The sequence below is a fragment of the Pogona vitticeps genome, chromosome ZW-PAR, assembly GCF_051106095.1.
Source record: "Pogona vitticeps strain Pit_001003342236 chromosome ZW-PAR, PviZW2.1, whole genome shotgun sequence".
Classification (NCBI taxonomy): domain Eukaryota; kingdom Metazoa; phylum Chordata; class Lepidosauria; order Squamata; family Agamidae; genus Pogona; species Pogona vitticeps.
In genome coordinates, this window is record NC_135800.1 from 7,125,268 (window position 1) to 7,147,824 (window position 22,557).

General features: G+C 44.1%; 1 protein-coding gene across 4 annotated transcripts in view; it reads left to right on the forward strand.

Annotated features, from left to right (window-relative positions):
• The window catches only part of NEK6 (NIMA related kinase 6), a 113,569-nt gene that overhangs the window by 70,613 nt on the left and 20,399 nt on the right, over positions 1–22,557 (forward strand). For all 4 annotated transcript variants that reach the window (XM_072984655.2, XM_072984654.2, XM_072984653.2 and 1 more), the window contains exons 2-5: positions 3,034–3,158; positions 10,817–10,957; positions 11,632–11,694; positions 19,191–19,301. In XM_072984655.2, coding sequence (XP_072840756.1) covers positions 3,066–3,158; positions 10,817–10,957; positions 11,632–11,694; positions 19,191–19,301 — 408 coding nt within the window. In that variant the 5' untranslated portion in view covers positions 3,034–3,065. The remainder of the gene's footprint in view (positions 1–3,033; positions 3,159–10,816; positions 10,958–11,631; positions 11,695–19,190; positions 19,302–22,557) is intronic.

A 22,557-nucleotide genomic window follows, 5' to 3' on the forward strand; every position in this document is an offset into this window, starting at 1 on the left:
CTTTTTCATAGATACTTTCAAAGCAGGATTCCTGCAGTCTGTTGAGGATCTTCCTAAGGGCAGCATTTGTTTCCTATGGAGTTAAGGTATCTGCCACATCCAGGATGTGTGTATCTGCCCCTCGCTGTCCTTGGTCTCTTGGGAGTAATCTACCTATATAGCATGCTTGCCACCGACATCCCAGAATAGATGCTGGTTTTGAGCAGGACAGCTTGTCCCTTTGGTGTCAGTGAAGATCAGTGCTGGTGTCATGTGCCGGCTTCTGCATATCGCTTTTCAAAAATGGTATTTCATCGTTACTCCTGTCTAAAAGCTGTGCAAGCAAAGATGCTTTGAAACAAATACTAGCCAAGCCGAAAGGCTTGTTGTGGATGTTTATGCAGCCCTGAGCGGTTAATGGCTCTCTCTCTCTCTTGTCTCTTCCTTGTCTACAGGCACACCCAGCTTCCTCTGCAGGGTCCTCATGAGCCCACTTGGAATATGCCTGCTATGTATGTGCATTGCTTGAAGACATGGTTTCCCTATTTCAGAAGTGATTTTCCGCCCTGCTTGGGTGTAGAGATAGATAGACCATGGTTTAAATCAACTAGACCAGTGGTTCTTAACCTTGGGTTGCTCAGGTGTTTTTGGACTGCAGCTCCCAGGAGCCTTCACCACTAGCTGTGCTGGCTGGGGTTTCTGGGAGTTGCAGTTCAAAAACACCTGAGTAACCCAAGGTTAAGAACCACTGAACTATACCATGACATTTGACATCTCTCAAATTTTGAAGCTAGGCCTAAATAAAGGCAAATGTTACATTAACCAGGTGTAACCTCTACCGACTTTTTGAAATTATTTTGTATATATTTGTTCCCCCCCCCCCAGATGTGTTGCAATGACATGCACCAAAGCCATAGGCTCGTATGATATGTAAAACAATGTGTGGATGATGAAAAACACAAATAGCTTCAAAGGATTTAGACAGGTCACAGATATATTGGTAACCGGGCTGCTCATTTCTCACTTTTAAAAACTTGCTAACTGTTGTAATATTGGTTCTCCATCTCCCATGATTACTTTTCTTTCTTTCAAAGTGATATAACTCACTAATCTGGAGACAGACAAATATTCTCTTGTTCTTCAATAGAGACTTGGGGGCGCCTGAGGGTTTTGTAAATGGTCCCTATCCATTTCCCAGCAGTTATGCTGTAAATCAAATTCTTTTTTTAATCTCTGGACTCAGAATCATGATGTAAGCAATTATATAGTCTGCTAGTTTCTAAGACTGGTGAGAAATTGAATTTTGGGGAAATTTATGTTGTAAATGTGACATTGTTTTTCATGAATGCATATAAGAAGAATTATATATCAACACTGATAAGTTTGCATACGGGTGCTTTATGTTACAGTACTTGCCTTCCCATCATGCTCTTCGTTTCAGTCCTTCCCTTTTCAGAGGAATCTAAATTAGGTCTGACTGCACAGTCCTTGTATATGAGCATGCTTTCTAGGCAAGTAATCGGATCAGAGTGTCTGCCACTTAGTCACTCACTGTTGATTCTGAGGTCTGATTCATAGGTGGGTATTTATCAACACCGCTTTTGAGATACATTTTGACAAAAAGCAACATAAGTGGTCTTGCTGTTCCACATTCAGTTAAAAAGACACCCTATTTACCACTATTGAAATGTAATCTGAGTTTATCTTTAGATATTCTTAAGGTGTCACAGGACTCTTACCTTTTTTTTTTTTTTTGCTGCAACAAAGCACTGTAGCCACCATATAAAAGCATGCTGCTTATATACCTCCCCATAGTACTTAAAGCACTCTGTGAGAGGTTTACAAGTTAATTAAATTGAAGACATGGCTATACAGGCAGGCCTTCCCTACAGCCATTACCTAGCCTATCTCCCCTTTTCTTATTTTTCTTTTCTCTCCTTCTTCCTCCTCTTATTTACCTTCTTTCTTTTTTCCTTTCCCATCTTGGATTAATCTGGATTTTATGTTAGTTTATTTTTTTATGTTATACGTAAACCACTCAGAGTAGACAAGTTCTAGATGGGCGGTATACAAACAAATAAACAAACAAATAAATAAATATTATGCAGACCTCGGAAGGATAGAAGGCTGAGTCAACCTTGAGCCGGCAATCTGGGTCATGAGCACAGTTTGGGCTGCAGTACAGCAGTTTTAAGCACTGCGCCACAACGCACCTTGTCTTAGGTTTGTGGTTGGTCAATGTCTGAAATAGTTTTTCTTAAGTCCCTGTTTCAGAAACTTGTTTCAGGGGAGCAATGTAGGTTTAAGTTTCCCAAAATCTTCTACCGCTGCTTCTTTCCTCTTGATTCCCGCTGTCTCAAGAGACGGTTGTGCTTCTAGAAAGCGAATTACTACCAGTAATGGAGTAGTAATTGCCCTTATTTGATTATGGGAGTGGTTCAGGAGTTTGCATGTAGCTTTCGCTGCTCAACAGCTCCTGGCAATTATATTTAAGGTAGGGCTTTATAGAAATGACCTTGGCGGTGTTTCGATACAAGGAATTCTTTGGAAATGTGACTAATCACACACAGGTGCCATGCTGATGTTCGCTTTATTGCTGCTGCTGAGGGTGGGAGAGAGGAAATGAACCCAGACTTCTTGTGCACAACTTGTTTGTGACATCCTAATCTGTCAATTTGGTTTGTCATTTCCCCCTTTCCCCCCATATTCAGCAAACCAGGGTCCTCAGCCATGAGTTGTTCTTGGCCTATGACTCCAACTTGTGCAGGGGCCGATAAACCAGAGGGCTGGGTTCAGACCTCACCATAACTGAATATAGACAGAAGCTCAATAAATCTGAATGCTCAAGTAATTATTTGCTTGTGCCCTTACAAATGACAAAACTTTGCTCCCTTCCTGAGGTGGAGAAAGGTCAGAGCTTCTGATTCAGGAGTTTAACTTGCATGCGTGTACATTCTGAGAGGGGAAGAGTGCTTTTTGGTTCATCACATTGGTCTTCTTTTGTTCTGCCAGGCATATACCTTAACTTAGACTTAATTTCTGATTTTGTTTCAGCTGCATTTAAAGGCAGACTCTGGTATGTTACCATGGACGGACAACACAATCATCCACATCATCTAGGGGACCAGAACAACCCACTCTGCAAGGTGGCGGGCCCGGAATACCAGCACGATGCACAAGTAAGCAGCTGTTTCCCTTCTCCTTGTTGCCTATGTTGAAAATGTTAACAGATATCCAAACTCAAATTCTGAAACTAGCAGTTCTAAAATATTGAATCTGAGCAGTCTGATTATCTCCGTACCCCCAGAATTAAAAGTCTCCTTGTGGAAAAATAGCCATCTTTCTGAGCTGTTCTTAACAGCAAGAGTCCTTTCTTCAGATGGTACAAATGATAATGGCTCTGATTGTGTTCTTTAAGTGCTGTGACATCTTTTAAAGAGCCAGCGTGCTACAGTGGCTCAAATCTGACTAAGATCAAGCATTGTTGTGAGGATCAAACTGGGGGCAGAGGAAAAGCCCGTGGGGTGCCACCACCTTGAGCTGCTTGGGAAGAAGGAAGAAAGGGGGCTTCTAATGAGGAGGGGGACTTGAATGAATTATTTGTATTGTAATCAAAGCACTATTGCAGTTTAGATATAGTTTGAACAGTTCTTCTAAATTTCATGACCAGTTTTCTGGGTAACTACTCTGATAGCACATTGTGAACCAACCAGAACCTGCAGAATAGGCAAACTAAATGCATTAGATCAATAGCATGGCTCCTTTCATCCAGATGTTTTGAATTTCGGGATGGTCTTGGCCTTCATCTTTTATTCTTGGCACAATTATTCGTATTTGAAGAGTACGTACACATACATGTGTTTACACCAATGTGAGAATGATTCCATATTCAGACCAGGTTCGGGTGTTTAAAAAAAAAAAGCCCAATCTTAAACAAAACAACCTCTTTATGCACAATGCTGCCATTTCCCAAACATTTCATCTGGCCCTCCAGATGGTATTGGACTATTCACTCCCAGTAGCCCTCACCAGCTTAGTGTGGAACAGAGGGATCTTGGGAGTTGTAGTCTAGCAACATCTGGAATGTCATTCAAGTTGTCCACCTCCATATAGACTTTTCTTCCAGCTGACTTCCATTTCTTTCACTGCTGACCGTGGGACTTTTTCTTGCTGCATTTTCTTCACGGCTGTTAGATCAGATTCTTCTCACCCTCTATTGCTATTTTGACAACAGCAGTAGTAAAATGCGTAACATCTTTTTCTGTGGCAGAAGAGGACCCTGCTGCATTCCTTTACACTTAGTGAGAGTGTTGAATCGTGCACTCTGAAGAGTCCTTGGAGCAAAGCTTGCTTCCTTTGAAAAGTGGGCTGCTGCTATTGCCCGCTGATGATGCAGAATGATTAAAGCTGTTGTTGGAAAGAAAAAAAAATCAGCAGCATTTGTGTTTGGGAGAGTCCCAACATTCGTTGCTGAACTCATTCATTAAGGAGGCAAAGGCAAAGCGCAGTTATGAGATTTACTAAAACAATGAGTCGCCTGTGAACACATGGTGCTCAGCACTTCGTCAAAATACCCTGTGTGTGGAGCACAGCCCCCCTCCTAATGCAGCAATTTGTCATATTAAGTCATTTAATAGTAATTGATCTCCTCGAATTAGCCAAGTTACATTTTGAGCAATTAGGGTTAATTACAGTCTCATTTGGCAGGATGGAGCCCATGTAATTATTCCATGAACAAGATTAGGAAGTGTTCTTATACAGCAGATATATTCATGGCATCTTAAAACACATGTTAGAATTTGTAATAGCATAGTTAAGTGTAATTAGTGGCTAATAACTATGCATACTCTGGTGGGTCTGGCGTTAGGATGCCTCATAGTCACATGTGGTCATATTTTAGTGTATTTTTGGCCATTCACCATCTCTTAAATTTCTTGCTCTATCTGTACGCTTATGCTTAAGAGTGGAAAAGAAGTAAGGAGAGCAACGGAGATTGTTTGGGATTTGAAAAGCATGTCCCAAAGAAAGGTATGTTCCTAAAGATTTGGAACTTCTGGTGAAAAGATTGATAAAGGAGATATGACAGCAGTTTCCAACACTGTAGGAAGCTCTCTCTCGCTCTCTCTCTCTCTCTTTTTTTTAAAAGAGCAGAAGATCTTGATTGTGTGGAGAAAAGAAGAGCAGATAGTATATTTAAGGCCTTGTAAAGTAGATTTAGATTTCTAAGCAACACATTTTCGGGGTTTTGTTTGACATGGGAAGACTAATCCTTTTATAAATTTTCTCACAAAAAGCAATTCATTGGTTGTAACAGTTTATTTTTTATGTATTTTCTATCATTAGTTTTGGTGAATTGAGGAAAGAAGACTACTAGAAATAATCTTATTCCCTGTCTTCCTCTCAAAGAGAGTTACCTTAAAGTAGCAGAAGGGCATGAACTCATCAGTGCATTTTTGGGGTGCCATAAATGCATCCATAAAAATGCTAGCAGAGCCATCCTGGGTTGGATCATATACAGCAGTGGTCCCCAACTTTTTCCCAACTGCGGACTGGTTGGGGGGGGGCGTGGCACTCACGCGTATGCATGCGGCACACTCATGGGGGGGGCAGGAGATCTGTGTCTGCTGCCCAGTCCTGCCCAGGGGGCCGCGGACTGGGGGTTGGGGACCTCTGATATACAGTGTTAGATCAAAGGTCTGTCTAGTCCAGCATTTATTTTCCACAATGATCAACTGATTAAGCCTATCAGGATGTGAAGCCAGTAGCACCCGCACCCACATTCCTTGCACATATCCCTCGGGCAACTGTTCCTCAGAGGCTTACTGTCTCCAATATTAGAGGTAATGCACAGTCAGCATGATTACTGGCCATTGGTATCCTTATCCTCCCTCCCTCCTGATAACTTCTCAAGTATGAAGCTAAACTGGGAGGCTACAATAATAGTCCTTTTGTGGCCTCTCCTCCTTAGGGTTGAGGGGAGGACCGCTTTTGGGAAAGGGTACGGCAGTTCAGCGTTGACAGATAAATTTGTCTGCCTATCACTGTTTGCCGAAAACACGTCCCAGAAGGCTCGCAGAAGTGGTTTAGAACCATCCCTTGCTGCTCATCTGTTGTATTTATATTTAGTGTTTTAGTTAACCTTTTCCTTATGACTCACAATAGAACTTTCTGTTTAGGAATTTGCTAATTAGAGTAAGTGAATATATAACCGTTGATGGGCTTATTTAGGATCCCTGCCAACGCACTCTGCATTGCTGCAGAATGGGCGAGAAGCGTCTGGGCTAGCAGTTCACAGTAGGGCTGACGTGAATCTTCTTTTTAAGCCTGCATTGTATTATTTCAGCTGCCGGCTGATTCTGCTGTGTTTTATCAGGCCGTTTTGTAGGTGTCCATGCTGATGAACCGAACTGTAATTTCATGCACTTGCCTCCCTTTACGGTGAACAAAGATGATGAGCAACCTGTCCTGCTGCTCAACAAACAGAATTTCCAATCCACTCAGTTTTCTCCAAGAACTGGTTCCTTTTTAACTGGGAGCGTGATCTTTCCCTTCAGAACAAAAGCATTTCAGTATTCAGTGTGGTAACGCCATTCCACATTGGGGCTTCACCAGTTCCCAAGTGGTATCAGTGCAGATGGTGCAGGTTGGAGGCGCATTACAGGGCTGACAAGGCGGGTCAGGTGTGTGTGGTGGATGCCTTTAATTGGCTCTCTGCTGTGCTATGAGCTACTCGGACAGAAAAACTGCCTGCCTCTTTCCTGCCTCTTCCAACTTGGTGTTTTCCTTCATTTCCTGGCTCAGTTCAGGCTCCTGTTGATGACACAAGGAAGTATTTGCCAACTTCTGATGATGTATGTAGCGTCTGGGTTTCATCATATAATCTGTACCATAGATTGGCAAGGCCAGTGTTAAAACAGCTGTTCTGGACTCCGGATCCTTTCTGAGTTTAATTCGAAGCCTTTAACACCTTACCTTGAAACCCTTTCATGGCTTGGAAACAGCATACCTGTTGGATCACTTTGCTCCATAAATTCCAAAGATGCCATGAGAGTTTTAAGAGACCCTTCTGCAGACTTTTTTAAAAAAAACTCATGCATCTTGGTACTGTATTTTACCATTAACAAAATCAAATAATATGTGTTAAAGAATTGCTTGTGTAGAAATCTTAAGACAGTGAGACCTAGTGCAAAAACACAGTTGCTAGCATAGTAGCTGATATAGAGATAGCACAAGCCAAAACCATATAAATAGGAAAATAAGCAAAGCAGACTTGTGCAAACCAATCAAAGCCAATTATTTTAACATAGATGGGGCTTTGATTTTCTGTATATTTTTTAAGCCGTAGATTTTTGAAGCAGAAAGGTTCCCAAATCCACTAGACTTCAGGTAGTGTTTTAACTGTGTTTTCCTGTGTTCCAAAAGCAAAATTTCTGCCAAAGTTTCTGCACTGCATTATCCATGCAAATACATATATATCTTATCAAATCACAAGGTGAGCCGCCTCCTGTGCTGTCATTAACATATTCTTTTCCATACGTACCATATACGACCTGCGTGCTAAATCTTCCTAATGCAGCTTGCAGATGTCTTTTAAAGGTGAACTCAGTTTTCAGTAAATGTCATGCAGATGACATCTGAACTTTAAAAGCATAGGAACAGTTGCCTAAAAATTAATGATGCATTGCAGAGAGCAAGGGAAGAAACCTTGCACAAAACAAAAATAATTAATATTCCAGTCAGGCTGCTCCCTTGTTTGCTTAAACATTTTAAATGGAAATTCACAATATTAATTGGGCCAGTGCACCCTGCTGCTGTTACTGTAATAATGTGCTGCTGTTTAAAACCAAAATGTATCCTTTCAGGAAGATGTGTTTGTATTGGTAGCCAACAATATTATCCCTTTGAGTTATTTTTTTTTGTAGCTGGCTGACCAGTTGTAATCACTGTGAGCTGAGGGAAACCTCTACTGTATAGAACATTCTGTGGTCGGCAGTTAGGGTAGCTCTAGTTTGGGGCCAGTGAAGAAGCGAATGGGTGGTTGCCAGGTCCTTCATTCCTACCCTTGTGTTGATCTCCTGCCTGGTAGCTGGAGTTGAGAAGATGAAGCAAAGCCCTTCTGATCATGCTTGTGGGCATAGAGAGCACACAAAGATGCCGTAGGAGGAAAAGAGGACCCAACACACCATATGAACATTTTGAGGAATACCTGTGGTTTTGTGTTGTTATGCCATCTTACTGGCATCAAGCAGCAATGACTCGAAATGGCTTTTTGTGAAAGCAGGACTGCAGCTGAAACATTAGGAAGACAAAAATCATGGCTGCAGAAGAGCTACAGAACCTTGACACTGACGGTGAGGAAACTGAAATAGTGAGAGATGTTGTATACCTTGGTTCAAACAGCTGAGGGATGCTGGACCAGCATGAATAGGGCTTCTCATCCTGCCTCCCCTTGCTTTCTCAAGCAAATGTCTCCACATAACTTCCTGCTCCCAGATATTTTGGGGGGGGGGGCAGTGGAAGGGAAATAAGTGTACAGGCACTATCTTTAGTTCTAGACAGTGTCAGTGGCAAGCAGAGGGTTGTTTGCGCCCAGGAATTTTTTAAAACATTCTTTCCTTACTCCCCTACCCTCCAGTTTAGTCTGGAAACACATCCACTGGGAACACCCTATTTTAGTTATATCTGTCTAAATATAGCTGGAAAACAAATTGTCTCGTCAGTGGGGTAGTTTCTGGCATGTTTTGGTCTGACCTGGGTTTGCTCCTTTGTTCGTGCTGTAGTTTAACATCCCCTTTTTGGCTCCGTTGCTTTAATTAGGTTTGATAGGTTGTGATAGCAAATGCAAATCTAGGTCATTGCATATGTAAATGTGCAGCTGTAGTCTTGGCGGATGCCAGAGTGTATCAGCTGAGGTGTCCAGTCCATTCCGTGGCTGAGCCATATTGCAAGGTGTTAAAAGCAACATGCAGTCAACTGTGCCGCTCACCTACCACGAGGTATTTTTCAGCCATAGATACCACTAGCCGATAGTGTTTTGAAGATTTGTTTGAAATTGCAAATATTGGCATTACAGTGGTGCCTCGCTTACCGGGTGCCCCGTTTAACGAATGATCCGCATACCGAAGGTGATTTTGCGATCTCAAAAGCGATCGCAAAACGATGTTTTCAATGGGGGAAAATCGCTTTGCGATTTTCCCCTACGCCCCATTTTCGCGCAGGTGATGGGCGGGGCTTCCGGCGGATGGGGGAAAAGGGATTCCCCTCCCCATCCTGCGGAGCTGAGCTGAAATGCCGGCTTCAGCATGGGCTTCAGAAGGGGAGGGGGAAGGGATTCCCCCACCTCCGGAGCTGTGCTGAGATGCCGGCTTCAGCGTCAGCTTCCCCCAGCTGACCGGCGGCGGCAGTGGAGGGGATGAGGGGGTGCTTCGGGGACCGCGGGGAGGCAGGGCAAGGCCCGGGTGTTCCAGCGGCCCTCCTCCCGGCGGCGCCGGCGGCGACTGGGGTGAGGGGTGCTTCAGGGACTGCGGGGAGGCAGGGCAAGGCCTGGGTGTTCCACGGCCCTCCTCCCGGCGGCAGCGGCGGCGGCGGCGACTGGGGTGAGGGGTGCTTCAGGGACCGCGGGGAGGCAGGGCAAGGCCTGGGTGTTCCAGCGGCCCTCCTCCCGGCGGCGCCGGCGGCGACTGGGGTGAGGGGTGCTTCAGGGACCGCGGGGAGGCAGGGCAAGGCCTGGGTGTTCCGCGGCCCTCCTCCCGGCGGCAGCGGCGACTGGGGTGAGGGGTGCTTCGGGGACCGCGGGGAGGCAGGGCAAGGCCCGGGTGTTCTGGTGGCTCTCCTCCCGAGCCCTCACTTGTCTCCCGGGCTGGCTAGCTGGCTGGTTGGCAGTGCTTTACTATGATCGGTTCCCTGCTTGGGGAACTGATCACTGTAAAGCAATGCTTTTTCAACAGCTGATAGGCGGTTCCAAAATGGCCGCCGCTGTTTTCTAGATGGATTCCTTGCTTACCGAGGCGGCGAAAATGGCCGTCCCTATGGAGGATTTTCGCTGAACGGTGAGTTTTTGCCCTATAGGAACGCATTAAACAGGATTTAATGCGTTTCTATGGGGTTTTTTGTTCCGTTTAGCGATGTTTTCGGATAGCGACGTTAATCCTGAAACGGATTAACGTCGCTATGCGGGGCACCACTGTATTCATTTACTGATTCCAGACCTTTTATCTCAAAGAGATCATCTTGCCACACCCATGACATGCAATGCCATGTGATTGAATTTCATACACAGCCTTCTAAAAGTGCCTGCTCTCCTTCTGTCCAGTGGAGTAGCCGTCTCGGACCTGGTACCGTCCTCATGCATTGAATGGCCACCTCTGTCATCCCCTGAGAGTGTGGCCTGTTAGCCGCAGCAGGTCCAGGAACTCCCAACAGGGCAATATTTTGACAGACAGAACCAAATCCAATTTTAAACAAACCGCACAAAAGTGGGCTGTATGATGTTTTGAATTTCTAACCGTTATATTGGATTCCGCCCCACCCTAGCCTGGCTTGATTCCTCCTCACCCTCTAAATGTCCATTATGCTATGATCTGGAAGTTAGAAAGCACAATCCTGTATCAGTTACTTTTTTAAGAGGAGTTTTTGGGGATCCCCTTTCAGGAATTCTAATGTGAATATTGCACATACGATAGTTTAGAACATAACCCCCACCAGATTTTATACTGTGTCCCGACCTGTTCTTATACTGTGTTTTGTTACGGAAGATATTGCTTTTCTGCTTTATTTTATTATGTGTTTGTGCTCATTTAATCTGGTTTGCTCAAAGTTCTCTTTTCTTCTGAAACAGAGGCATCTGACATCATACCCATATCGCTGCACCTTAGCAGACTTTCAGATAGAAAAGAAAATTGGACGAGGACAATTCAGTGAAGTCTACAAGGCCACTTGCCTTCTGGACAGAAAACCAGTGGCATTAAAGAAAGTGCAGGTGAGGTATCTTGAATAGTCAGGTAAGACTGGCCGAAGTTTGGTGGAAAGTGCAGGTGAGGTAAAAGTCTGGTGGAAATAGGCAGCATACTCCCTTTATTCTTTTACCTGTGCATAGTCACTAAAAGCCAATCTGAGCATGTATGTATGCATGTTTGTTTAGTTAAGGTAAGTTTTACTTTGCCTTTCAGAGACTTTCAGCGTGCCAACCACAGAATGCACAGTATACCATCAATATGTTTTTGAAGAACAACAGAAATCCATAGCAATAAAATAGCATTCAGTTAACTGTATCTGTAGAACTCTATAATCACAGTAGGTTTCTATAGATCTATATTGTGTCATTACTTAGGCTTCTGTTGTGTGGTTTGGTTTTTAGATCAAGAATTGACGAGAACGTAATAATCTGAATTCCCCACCACACCACTATGATTTTATTTATCTGTTAAATGCTGTTGCTACTTCTGCTTTGTTTACAGGTCTTTTTAGATCTGAACAAGCACAGGAAGTTTTTTGGGTGGCAGTGGGACAGCTGCAGATAGGGCATAGGAATCTAGGGATGATACGGGAGAGAAAGCAAGAGAGGGATGGTCTGGAATCTGAAAGTTTGTGGCGTCCTTCATGTTTATACCTGAGTTCTGAACCTCTTAACTTTCCGCCCCCCCCTCCTTGCAGATATTTGAAATGATGGATGCCAAGGCTAGACAAGACTGTATTAAAGAAATAGACCTTTTGAAGGTAAGAATTTCCTTAAGCCATTGTTATTTTCAAATGGGGCAGGCTGTTGTTTTCTCCTGTCACCTGAGAAAAATGATGGTATGTTGCGTCTTTCTGATGAGTCTTTATTTTTACTTCTTTTTGCATCATGCTCAACACATTTTTGATAAGGAAAAGAATCTGTACTGTGTCATATTTAAAGACCTGTCTAATATATTCTGTTCTTTTGTTGCCTGGTTCCTTTTAATCAGAAACATTAGAAAATGTTAAATCAAAAATACATTATGTTGAGATAGCATTTGGTAAAAGGGCAATAAGGTGTCCATATCTCATTTTGCTTACGTAGAACTAATTTTGGCTGGTGAACTAGGGTTTTAATGGTGACAGCTTTTCATACCACCCTCCGAGTTATGTCTGAAGTCTGTAAAGTTGCTGTTAAATAATAATAGTAATAATTGTGTGTTGTCAAATTGATTCTAATTTATGGCTAACCCCCCTGCTGGGTTTTCTAGGTAGAGAAAGCACAGAAATAGTTTACCATTTCCTCCTTCTAGTAATGCCCTGGGACTATGCAGCTTGTCCAAGGCCACCCAGGCTGGCTCTTTTCCCTGGAGGCACAGTGGAAATCAAGCTCTCATCCTCTGGCTCTTTAACCAACCAGCAAAACCACTGAGCTATCCAGCCAGCTGCAATTAAAACACTATCCTAATATTACATAGGGATGTGCTGCCTTATATTGACTTGGAAGTTAGATCGTTGGTCCATTTAGCCCAATATTGTCAGCTCTGGCTGACAGCATCCTTCCAGGATTTCAGGAAGGATTTGTCTTTAATTGTATCAGGTGACCTGGTGGTCTCTCGTTCAGAAACCAGCCTGGGCCACACATCACTTCCCAAACCAAATTAAATTGGTATGTTCAGAATGGTGAGATGCATCCCAGTATTACAGAAGTTTGGTTTCTTTTCAGGTTGAAAGCTTTTTAAAACTACTAACTACTACTTAAGCTGCAGAGTGGATTTTAAAAAAAAGTTAGTATCATAACATTCCAGAGGATCACTCAGAAGCAGGTGGTCCAAGTTGCTGTGCTTCTCCTCCCCCTGAAAGGCACACAGATTGGTGTGTGGCAAACAAAGGTATGCCTTAACAGATCCTGCTGCCACTGTAGATTTTTTTTTAATTGGGGGAGCACATTCCTTCTTATTCTCATTTGAAGCTCAAAGAATTACGTTTCAGTCCTGGCTATAAGGAGCTGATCAGGTGCTCTGGCTCTTTTCACTGCTTCCTTCCCTTTCCGTGGTGACCTGACACAAGTGCGAGGACTCCATGTTAGGTGTTGTTAGGTTAGGCAGAATATGAGATTACTTTAGAGCCGTTCCGTGAGAGCTGCTAAGCGGATAGTGAGGGAGAAGCAACGGGCGCACAGGCCAAAGAAGGTGAAGATGGTCTGCAACACCGCTGAGTAAGGTTGATCCCTGTGTGAAACAAGACTTGGGGAGCCCAGGAGGAAGACACTCCCATATGGCCTTGGATGTATTCAGGCCACTACGTCTACATGTGTTAGAGTCAAGAGAAAATATAATGAAGACTCTCAGGAAGACAGGGGGAAATTGGGATGGTCAATTATCCTTCCTACCATATAAGATGTCCAGAGGCAATTGCGCATCTTCCCCTGTCAAGCTCACCAAGGAAGCAGATGTTAAACTGTGAACACTGGATTAGCTGGGTTGTGAAGACAACAGTGTGAGGAGATGATCTGCTGAATAATTAGCACTTCCCTCTCTAATGCCCTTTGTGTTTTCTAAAGACACTTAGCTTCCTTCCTCCTCCGACTTAATTGTTTGTCTTGCAGTCCATATATTGCTGTCTTTCTTTCGCCAAACATAAGGAATTCAGCCTAGAACCCCTTGAGCAAAGTTGGGTACATGTGAAAGTTCTACAGAGAGCGAGCGAGAGTTTTAAAATACACCCCTGTGTCAGGTCAGATCTGGAATGGTCTGCTTTAATGTGAGAGGGTTGTAAAGCATAGCAACAACGTCTTAATGATACCACTTCCTTATTTTAAATTAAGCTACTTAACCCTTCCCTCTCCTTTGAAATATGTCCAAAGCAGCTTGGTGAGGGTTGTAGACTGGAGACGAAGACCAGGTTGCTGGAACATGAACAGGCCGAATCAGGTCAGAGTCTGATCTAACAGAGAGAGAGGATAAAGGCAGTACTTGCTTGGGAGGTCAGCTGTTGGTTCATGTTCTGGGAAGAGGCTCAGTGGCGGAGAAGAGCACATGCTTTGCATGGGGAAGAGGGCCCACGCCCCCTCTGTGTGGCATCATCTCGTCATTCTGGGAGAATCTCAGCTCCTGAAGAACCATTGATGGTCCGTGTTGACAATTCTGAGTTAGCTATGTGTATAAAGCACCTCCTTATGTTCCTGCCAAGAGAGGGGGCCTGTAAGAGAACAGAATGTGTCAAGCAATGTGTGGGAAGGCAGTTTTGTTTGAATGTGCTTGGGGGCACTGGCAGATTTAAGGCGGGGCAAGAAGGCAGCCTTTGCATCCATGGAAATAGTGCACTGTCAATGTAGGTTACAGACAGCAGGTCCTCCTAATCCAGGACCAATTTATTGCGGTGCAATTTTGGTTCATCACGGGTAAGGCAGGATTGAGAGGCAATTTGGTCAGCCTGGAGAAGACATTAACTTAGGCCTGAAAGCAGCTCTCCAGGTAAGACGCCCCCTTGAGTAGCAGGTACCCTGGTTCAAGATCCAAGGATCTTTTTCATCATGTTTGCAGGCTCCCCCTTTTAAAAAAAACCCTGCCAAGGACCTAGCTTTGTATTCCTGGCTTTCTGGTACTTGCTTGACAAAGACCGTTGTGAATTTGACACCCATCTACAAACCCATTTCTCTGCATCCCACACTTTGCTGGAAAGCATTTTAGGGAATTCTGGTGAAAAATCCCTGCTGGTCATCCATTTGCATGGCTGCTGCTCCAAGCATGGTAGGCGGTCCGTTTGATAAATCATATTGTGTTGCCAATGCACAATGGATCTGTTAGGAAATGCTGCCTATCGGCCGTTCCTTTCAAACTTATCCAAGTTTTTGAATGGAAGATCCAACCAAATATGACAGATTTTGCCCATGATAGATATAATTCATTTCTGAAAAGCTGAATGCATTACAACAGAGGTCTTCATGTCAACTCAAAAAGCAGTTTTTAATGACATGATGTAAGGGTCAGCGTTTTCTGGTAATTTCGTGCAGGTGCCAGAGTCTCCCCACCAAGTCCTAGGAGGAAGGAGTTGTTCAAGGTTTTCTTGAGGCAGGGGACAGTTCTGTGAGATGACTTCAACCTGTCTGTCAGTTTTAGCAATTGGATCGCCACGCAGCTAATAACTTGTCAGATCAATATCTGCAACTCATCTCTTGTTAATTGATGGCCCCCCTGATGATTGCTCTTCCAGCCAAATGCAAACGCTCTGCTCTGCTGTACAAAAGCAGACACATTTTTCCTGAAGCTTCAGGCATATTCTGTATATGCAAGAGGAACAACTTCAATTAAATTTTGAGGGTTTTTTTCAAGTTATTGTCGAGTGGTTTTACAGAAGGATGTGAAGTCTTGCCATTTATCCAAAGTGTCTCGTGGCACCTGAAAAGAACATATTTTATTATGCCGCATATGCTTTCTGGACCCACAATCTGCTTCATTAGATCTGAAAACGTCTGCAAAATAAAACTGCTTGACTTTAAGGATGCCACTGGATTCCCTTTGTTTTCACAGCAGCAAACAGCCCCCCTAACTCCACCATGCCCAGATTTCTACCACCTCTGTTCCTTAACAGTTTCAGTCTGAGAAACAAGATCTGCCACTTTTGTCCTGAGGTGGACTAGAAAAGCACCTGAAAAACAATTTTATCTCGCGTTAGTTGCAACTTCTTTGTGTTAGAATAATTAATAGTTATGAGTACTCAGTTTTGTGGTCTCTATATCACTGCTGTTACTTGATCTGGGAGCTGTACTTGTGGAAATAATAGTTAGGATGGGTGCCTGAGAAGCATCTAGTACCAAATGAAAAACTGTAGAGGACCTACATTGAATTGAGAGTGAGCGAGCACCTACTGCTGCAGTAACTTTTTTTTTACACAATATCAACCAAACACTGTTTTTGAACCATTAGTTTGGGTAGGAACTGTGCTTAATTTTTTTTTTTTTTTGGCCTCTGAAATATGCTTTAAATTGCAAAGTGGGAGGCTTGTGGTTAGCATCCAGAGCAGTTCACTGACCTGTAGATGGTACAGAAAGATCTACATGTATTCATTTTGGTCTGTAAGCCTGCCAAATAACCCTCTTGACTTGGCTTTGTGGGAATTTTTTTTTTGCCTGGATTCCAGTTGGCACCTCATACCCCAAGCTTGCCTTTCAGTTGTATTCCTCTGTGGAAGCAGTACTCTGAACAGAAATGTCCTGTTCTTTCAACTCTTTCCCAGAAAATAAAAACTGTGTCTGTCCAACCCCCTTTTTTAACTGCTGCTTTTGAATCTTTTTGCTCCTGTGGGGAGGCCGTGAAAGCGGGCGTGTAAGAATGACTCACTAAAAGCAAGACTTGGTGCTTCGTACGTTAATGGGGCAAACGGTTGGCATTTCGAGAACTGGCTAGCTCATCTTCCCCGGGAGGAGAAAAGGGAAAAAAACGGGATGTTTCCCTAGTCAACAGCTGCCCAAGCCAAGTCAGCCAGTAAGGTGGCTCTAATCAACGGTTGGCCTGCCAGCATTGCCCCTTCCAGTTAGTGGCCGCTTGCTTTTTTGCATGCCTCTCGCTGACAGCATTGCTCTGCATACACATCAGGCATTCGCTTCCATCAAACTTTTAGACCGCATTAAAAAAATGAGAGGATGGCAGTCTAAGACAGAATGTTTATGTGCATTTACAGATAAGCTGGAGTGAAGGTTCTGCACTTCCTCCCCACCCCCACCCCCACCCCTTCCATAGAAAGGCCGATATTTCAAATAACCCGGTTATACTAGAGCCCTGCATGCATCGACTGTCATTGTTCTTGTGTGCCTGCAGGGATTACAGGTGAACGTGGTACATGGAAAGAGCATTAGTAAGCTCAGGGGATGGGATGTGGCCTGAGATGCTTGGTTAGGGCTTAATAAAACCACCAAGGCTCGGAGTTCTGGTTCTGCTTGTTCCTGAAGGGAAGGAGATGTCTGTGACTCAGAGCCAAAGAGGAAAGTGACATGCGTTACACACAATGGTAACGAGATGTTCTCGATTAATTGTAGTCTCATAACAGTCTAGCAAGGATTTAGTTCTTCATTTTTATGGGCTTGATGCAAAAGGATGGCCTTGACAGTGGTTGATTTTGATTTGGTTTAATAGCATTCTGTTGCTCCTTATTAAAATATCTCCATCTTGAATGATCTCGGAGTACGCTGCAGATATCACTCGAAACCAATGACCAGTGTAAAATGATTTAAAATCTTTTTAAAATGAGTTAGGGGAAATTTAAAACCACGTCCACTCTCCCTTGTCCCCACAGGGCTCAGTGGAGCTCAAAAAGATAATGGTAAGAACACCATGAAAAATGACATGTTACTAGCAAAAGCAACAACAACAGCAACAAAATAGTTTAACGTAATGTCAGCAATTATTTATTTTGGTGTTAAGTATGGAAAAACAATAGCCTGTCATGAAATAGTTCAACAGGAAGCCTACAGGTAGCTGTAGCTCCATTTCCTGCAATGGTAAATAATTTTTTTATAATTACAGAAATTGGATTATTAGAAACTAGAACTGTAGAACATGATGGTTACAGTTTCCTTATTTGTGTCTACGTTAAAGTTACCAATATAGTTGAGAAATGTGTTTCGCTGCTTTGTGTCATTCCTGTTCTTTGAGAGTGTCAAAACGCAAAAGGTTTGTTGTACGTTAGTTACTGACTAATAGTTGCTTTTTCTGCACGGAAGAATGCTGAAGGCCACTTGCAGAAACAGAAGATGTAACAAGATGAAATTTACCTGAATAGGGCGAATGTGAATACTCTGAACCACATGGATCAGTGTTGAGTTTCAGGCTCTTCGGATACTGTGTGCAGTCTCTGATCTCCTTTTCTAGAAGGCTCTGGTGGTCTTGTGGGGAGCCCCAACTTCGTGACGGTGCTTCCTGCCCTAAATTTCACCTTTGTGGTCTCTCAGTGGTTACACAGGAACCCATTAGTGTGAAGCTAAGCAAGTGTCCAGACAGCGTGAAAGAGGGGACATCTCTCCCTCGACATGTATGCAGATTAACCTGATTGATCACAAAAGCATTTTTGTCAGCTCAGTTTCCTGTGAAACAGGCACGTATGAGCTGCGTGGAGTGGCAGATTCTTCCCTCTGCCATGGTCCTCCCCCAACTTCCTTGCATGAGATTTTAGCTAAGGGTAAGTGGAGAGAAGCGTAACTGAAAGCAAGAACTGGCTCTCTTCTCCTCGATAATGCACGCTGACAATTGCACTGCTAGTGAACTCATGTAAATGCATGTGGTGTGTTTCCTTTCTGCAGTTGTACGAGCCTAGCAAAGGGTGCATTTGAATAGTTGTTCATGTAGACAGGATCCTTGTATTTTGTGCCATAAGCACACACTTCTGTCTCAGCACACACATATATACATATGCACATATACGTTAAACCCACTTCTCCAACCAGATGGTTTGGAGAGGGAGCTCTGGAAAAGAACCTTATCCTATTTATGATTGAGGTTTTGATACAAATTCGGGAACTGGGAAGGCATTTTTTTAAAGCAAGGTTGGTTTTAATATCCCTGAACTCTGCTTTGTAAATTCAGAAACTCCAGATTTTTTTGGGGGGAGGAACAGTCCCTGCATCCGAGGGAAGAAGGACTACCAATAAAACAAGAAACTCCCTGTTCTTGAGGAAGCAAGGACATAGGAAGTCCTTTTGCATTGCTTGCTTCTGACCTCTCAGATCTGTAGCCAAGTTAACTCCTCTGAGACTTTTCTCTGGGAAGTCTTATCCATTATGAGCTTGTCTGGGAGACTTTAAGGTGGAAAACCAGAACTTTCTAGTCTTCCACATCTCAGTACGTCTGTAGCCCCGTGAGATCTTAACACCATGGCATTGTCACCAGATGACACCCAGCTCCTCCTTTGCAATATCTCTCCTGTACCTTCTGAGACAAAAACATGCACTTGCAGGAACTTAAAATCCAGCCAGCCACCCTTCTTGCCTGATGAATTGAGAGCAGTCTCAAAAGGTGGCACACTTTTTTTGGGTGCCTTTCTTGGTTGGGTTAATCAGGGCATCCCCTCAGTATAAAGTCTGGGATTCATTATGTGCCAGTAGGGCTATCTCTCTCCTGTTTGCCTAACTTAGGGTGGTTGAGACGCCTTTACTGAGAAAAATGTTCCCTGTACTGCCTTTCCTTTCTTTCCTTTGCACTCCTGTGTCTCTTGGAACTGCTGTCACCATGCCTTTTTTGTTCCGTGTGCCCTCATATGGTGCCTGCTCTGTGTTTTTGCAGCAACTGAACCACCCCAACATAATCAAGTATTTGGATTCCTTTATTGAGGACAACGAACTCAATATCGTACTGGAACTAGCAGATGCTGGTGACCTTTCTCAAATGATAAAGGTAAGGACAAGATCATTCTTTGAGTGATGAGGTTGTTCTTGAATGAGGAGTTGAGTGTCAAGGAGACCTGAAATGTAGATAAAATCTGTTGGTAGCCTCCCAAAACAAAATAAGAATATCAGAAAGGGAACAGAAGCTGCAAAGGAAAGCTGAAGGCTTTCTTAAGTCATTGCACATGTAATAAACACCATGAAGCAGCCTCTTATTGTAGAACTGGCCTGGCATCCACAGGCAGCATTAAATACCACACAAAAGAGTTTATTGGTGGCCTGGCGGAGAGAGGAATGGAACTTTCACGGGACCCTTTCCTTGTTCACTAGATTTCTCTGCTGTCCATAGAGGAAAGCAGAAGCACCCTTTCCTCTTCTGCAACTGCAAGCTGACTTCCCAAAAAGCCCTTTTTTTTAAAAAAGGTAGCCAAGGCTAGTAAGTTGAATTTCTTGGCTCACTAGAGTTGAGTTGTAGGCTTTGTTGTGGCAGCTAGCATAGAAATGTGGGCTCTTTGCCAACTGGTAGAACAAAAAAACTCCCAGTCCTGCAATGGTGGGTTTTTATTAACAAGACTGTGTATTATGTATTTGCTTATAAGAAGGCAAGGAACTAAGAAATGCCGCTCATTTTTCATGTGAGCCTCAGCTCGAATGCATAGGGAACTGAGCAGCTGAAGATTTTGGATTTTCTGTCTGTCGACTGCAGATTTTTTGAAACTTTCTATTTTGGGGGGGGCTAGTGAGGACACAATATCCCTTTTCAGAAGGCCCTCATCCTCCTAGCCTAAATGAAAAAAAAAAGTATCTTTTTATAGTGATCTTCCGCAGACAGGCATGTTTCCCTGTAAAACAGCTAGCGAAATCATCTGCCAGCTGCCTCTTAACTTTCTTTGCCTCTTTAGATGTAGAAATTTTAGAGTAGCTGCTCTTTTCCTCCAGGTTGTTCTCAGGAATCCCTGTCTGATAGAAGTCCCTTTAGCTCATCTGTTATGGCCTGGTGTTCAACATGGTTTCTTTGACATGTTAATCTAGAGACAGGTATCCCCCTGTGAAAACAGATGTGGCCTCTTAAAATTTTCCCTGTTTTGCCAACACTGTTCTGAGATTATCATTAAAGATGATTTTAGAAAGCTTGCTACCTTGCTCTTCAGAAAGACCTTAGGCCTTCCCAGATGCTAAGGAAACTCTGACTTTTAATCTTAGAACTATGCTTGAGCTGGTCCAGTCGGCGTTAGCAATAATATATCCTACCTTTATGTACGATGAAGCGCGGACGGGCTTTATCCGTTTGTCACAGGCCTGCTAAATTACTTGTCAGAAAAACAGCCATGCCAGGGTAAAAGCTTATTCCATTTCTGAGAAGGAAAGCTATTCATGAACAAGGTAAGGAAATGGGATGGGCTGGAGAAGCCATTTGATCTGCAAATGTCCAGCTGGAAGGTGTTAAGGGGGATTTCTCAGTGCCCTTCGCCTGTTGGGGTGCACATTGTTTCCCAGAGACACAGCGGTCCTGTTTGTCCCCCTGAACACACCTTGCAGCACTTCTCTGTAGCCAGTGAGTCATGTTTTCTTGGTACGATCCAGCCAAGATGGTGTGAGCGGTAAATAGGGAGTCTGGTGCTCAAGCATGCATTGCTTTTCGAAAACGTACACGGTGTCTGTCCCAGGTCACTTTACAAGGAGACCTTGCCTCTGAGAAACACGCCTTCCCCAACCTGATTGGCGTGCTGGCTTACAACTTCCCCACTGAAGCTGGTGGCTTCAGTGGGTCAGTAAAATCCGCTCCGGATTTTAGCGTTGGCTTATAACTTCCCCCCCACCATGAGCAGTGCCAGTTTGGGGTGGGTGGGACATACAAGCCCACCTAACCTGGAAAGGGCCCTTCCGAGAGAGGCTGCTTTTCTGGGCCTTGGTGGATGGGATGTCATTGCGGGTTTGGGCATGTGTTAGCGCACGGGTGAAGTGTCCTGAATACATCATCCCTAGGCCACATGCTGTTCTGGTGTGTCATGATGGGCTTTGGAATCCTGCACTACAGGAACAAAAATGAGATGGCTAGAGAGGACACACTGAATTTGCCCGCTCAAAACCTTAGAACCTGATCCCCAGAAAACCTCATATTTTAGCAGGGGATTAAGATCAGCAATACACAGAAGGCTGGTGTGTGTAAAGGAATTTTAATATGGCCAAGAAAGAAAGAAAAAAGCGGGCGGGCGGGAGATGTTATGTGGTTAATCACAGAACAAGCTCCTCATGATGCTCAGCTGATTCTGAGCTGCTTCCAGCATTTTGCTTTTCAGTCACGCAAGAGCTTCCCAAGAGCGTTGTTTGCATGGCTTATGGGGTCTTGGTGTTGCTATGAGGCCCGCCACTTAGTGAACTGCACAAGGTTTGAAGAGAGGAGGTGCCTTTCCCGACGCGCAAGGAGATGTCCTGTGGAGCGACAGTGGACTGCCTGGTCGTCTACAGAGTCCTCCTAGGTGCCCCTTTCACGGCAGGTTTTTCTTCTTCTTCTCCTGCTTCGACAGATTCAGGTGCGGTGCCACAGAAAGCTCCCTCCTCCTTTTCATCCTCCTCCCCCTGCTTTCACTTGTGACTTTGGAAAAGTTGGAGGAAGCACAGCAGCAATGCCCAGAAGGTGAAGAGGGACTTGAAAAATCACATCCACCCAGCGTACCCGACGCCCGGGCTCTCTCTGTGCCATCGCCCTGTTGCCTGCATTATTTATGAGCCTTATAAAGCTGGTGTAACGGAGAGTTGTGCGCACTACAACCCCCTGGAGAATCTTGGCTTTCTGTTAAATGTCAAGAAAATCTTATTGGACATGACATTTAAGAAGATTGCTAATTGTGGCCTAGCGCCTCCTCCCCTAAATACTTCAGTGAGAATGAAGCTAGAACGAGGGAAATAAATAACGCTTCTGCCATTCCACAGCATTTCACGTGCCAGGGTTTAGCTTGAAATGTCTGTGCGTTGTCACACTATGCAGGAGTGACACCCTGTAGGATACCAGAAGATTTGGGGTTTTGTTTTAACTCACCGCTGAGCTACGCCGGCCAGGGCAGATGGGAGTTGTAGGCATTTGGAGGGCCCTGGTTGTCTGTCTGCAACCTACGTGTTCTTCCTCTTACGACTCCAGTTAAAAAGAAAACTTGCTTAAAATGAATGTGCCCCAGGGCAGTGTCACCTCATAACCCTTATGCTGGACTGTCTTGGCGTTGGTAGAATGTTCCTTAATGTCTCCCCTTTGGGCTGCCTTTTTGAAG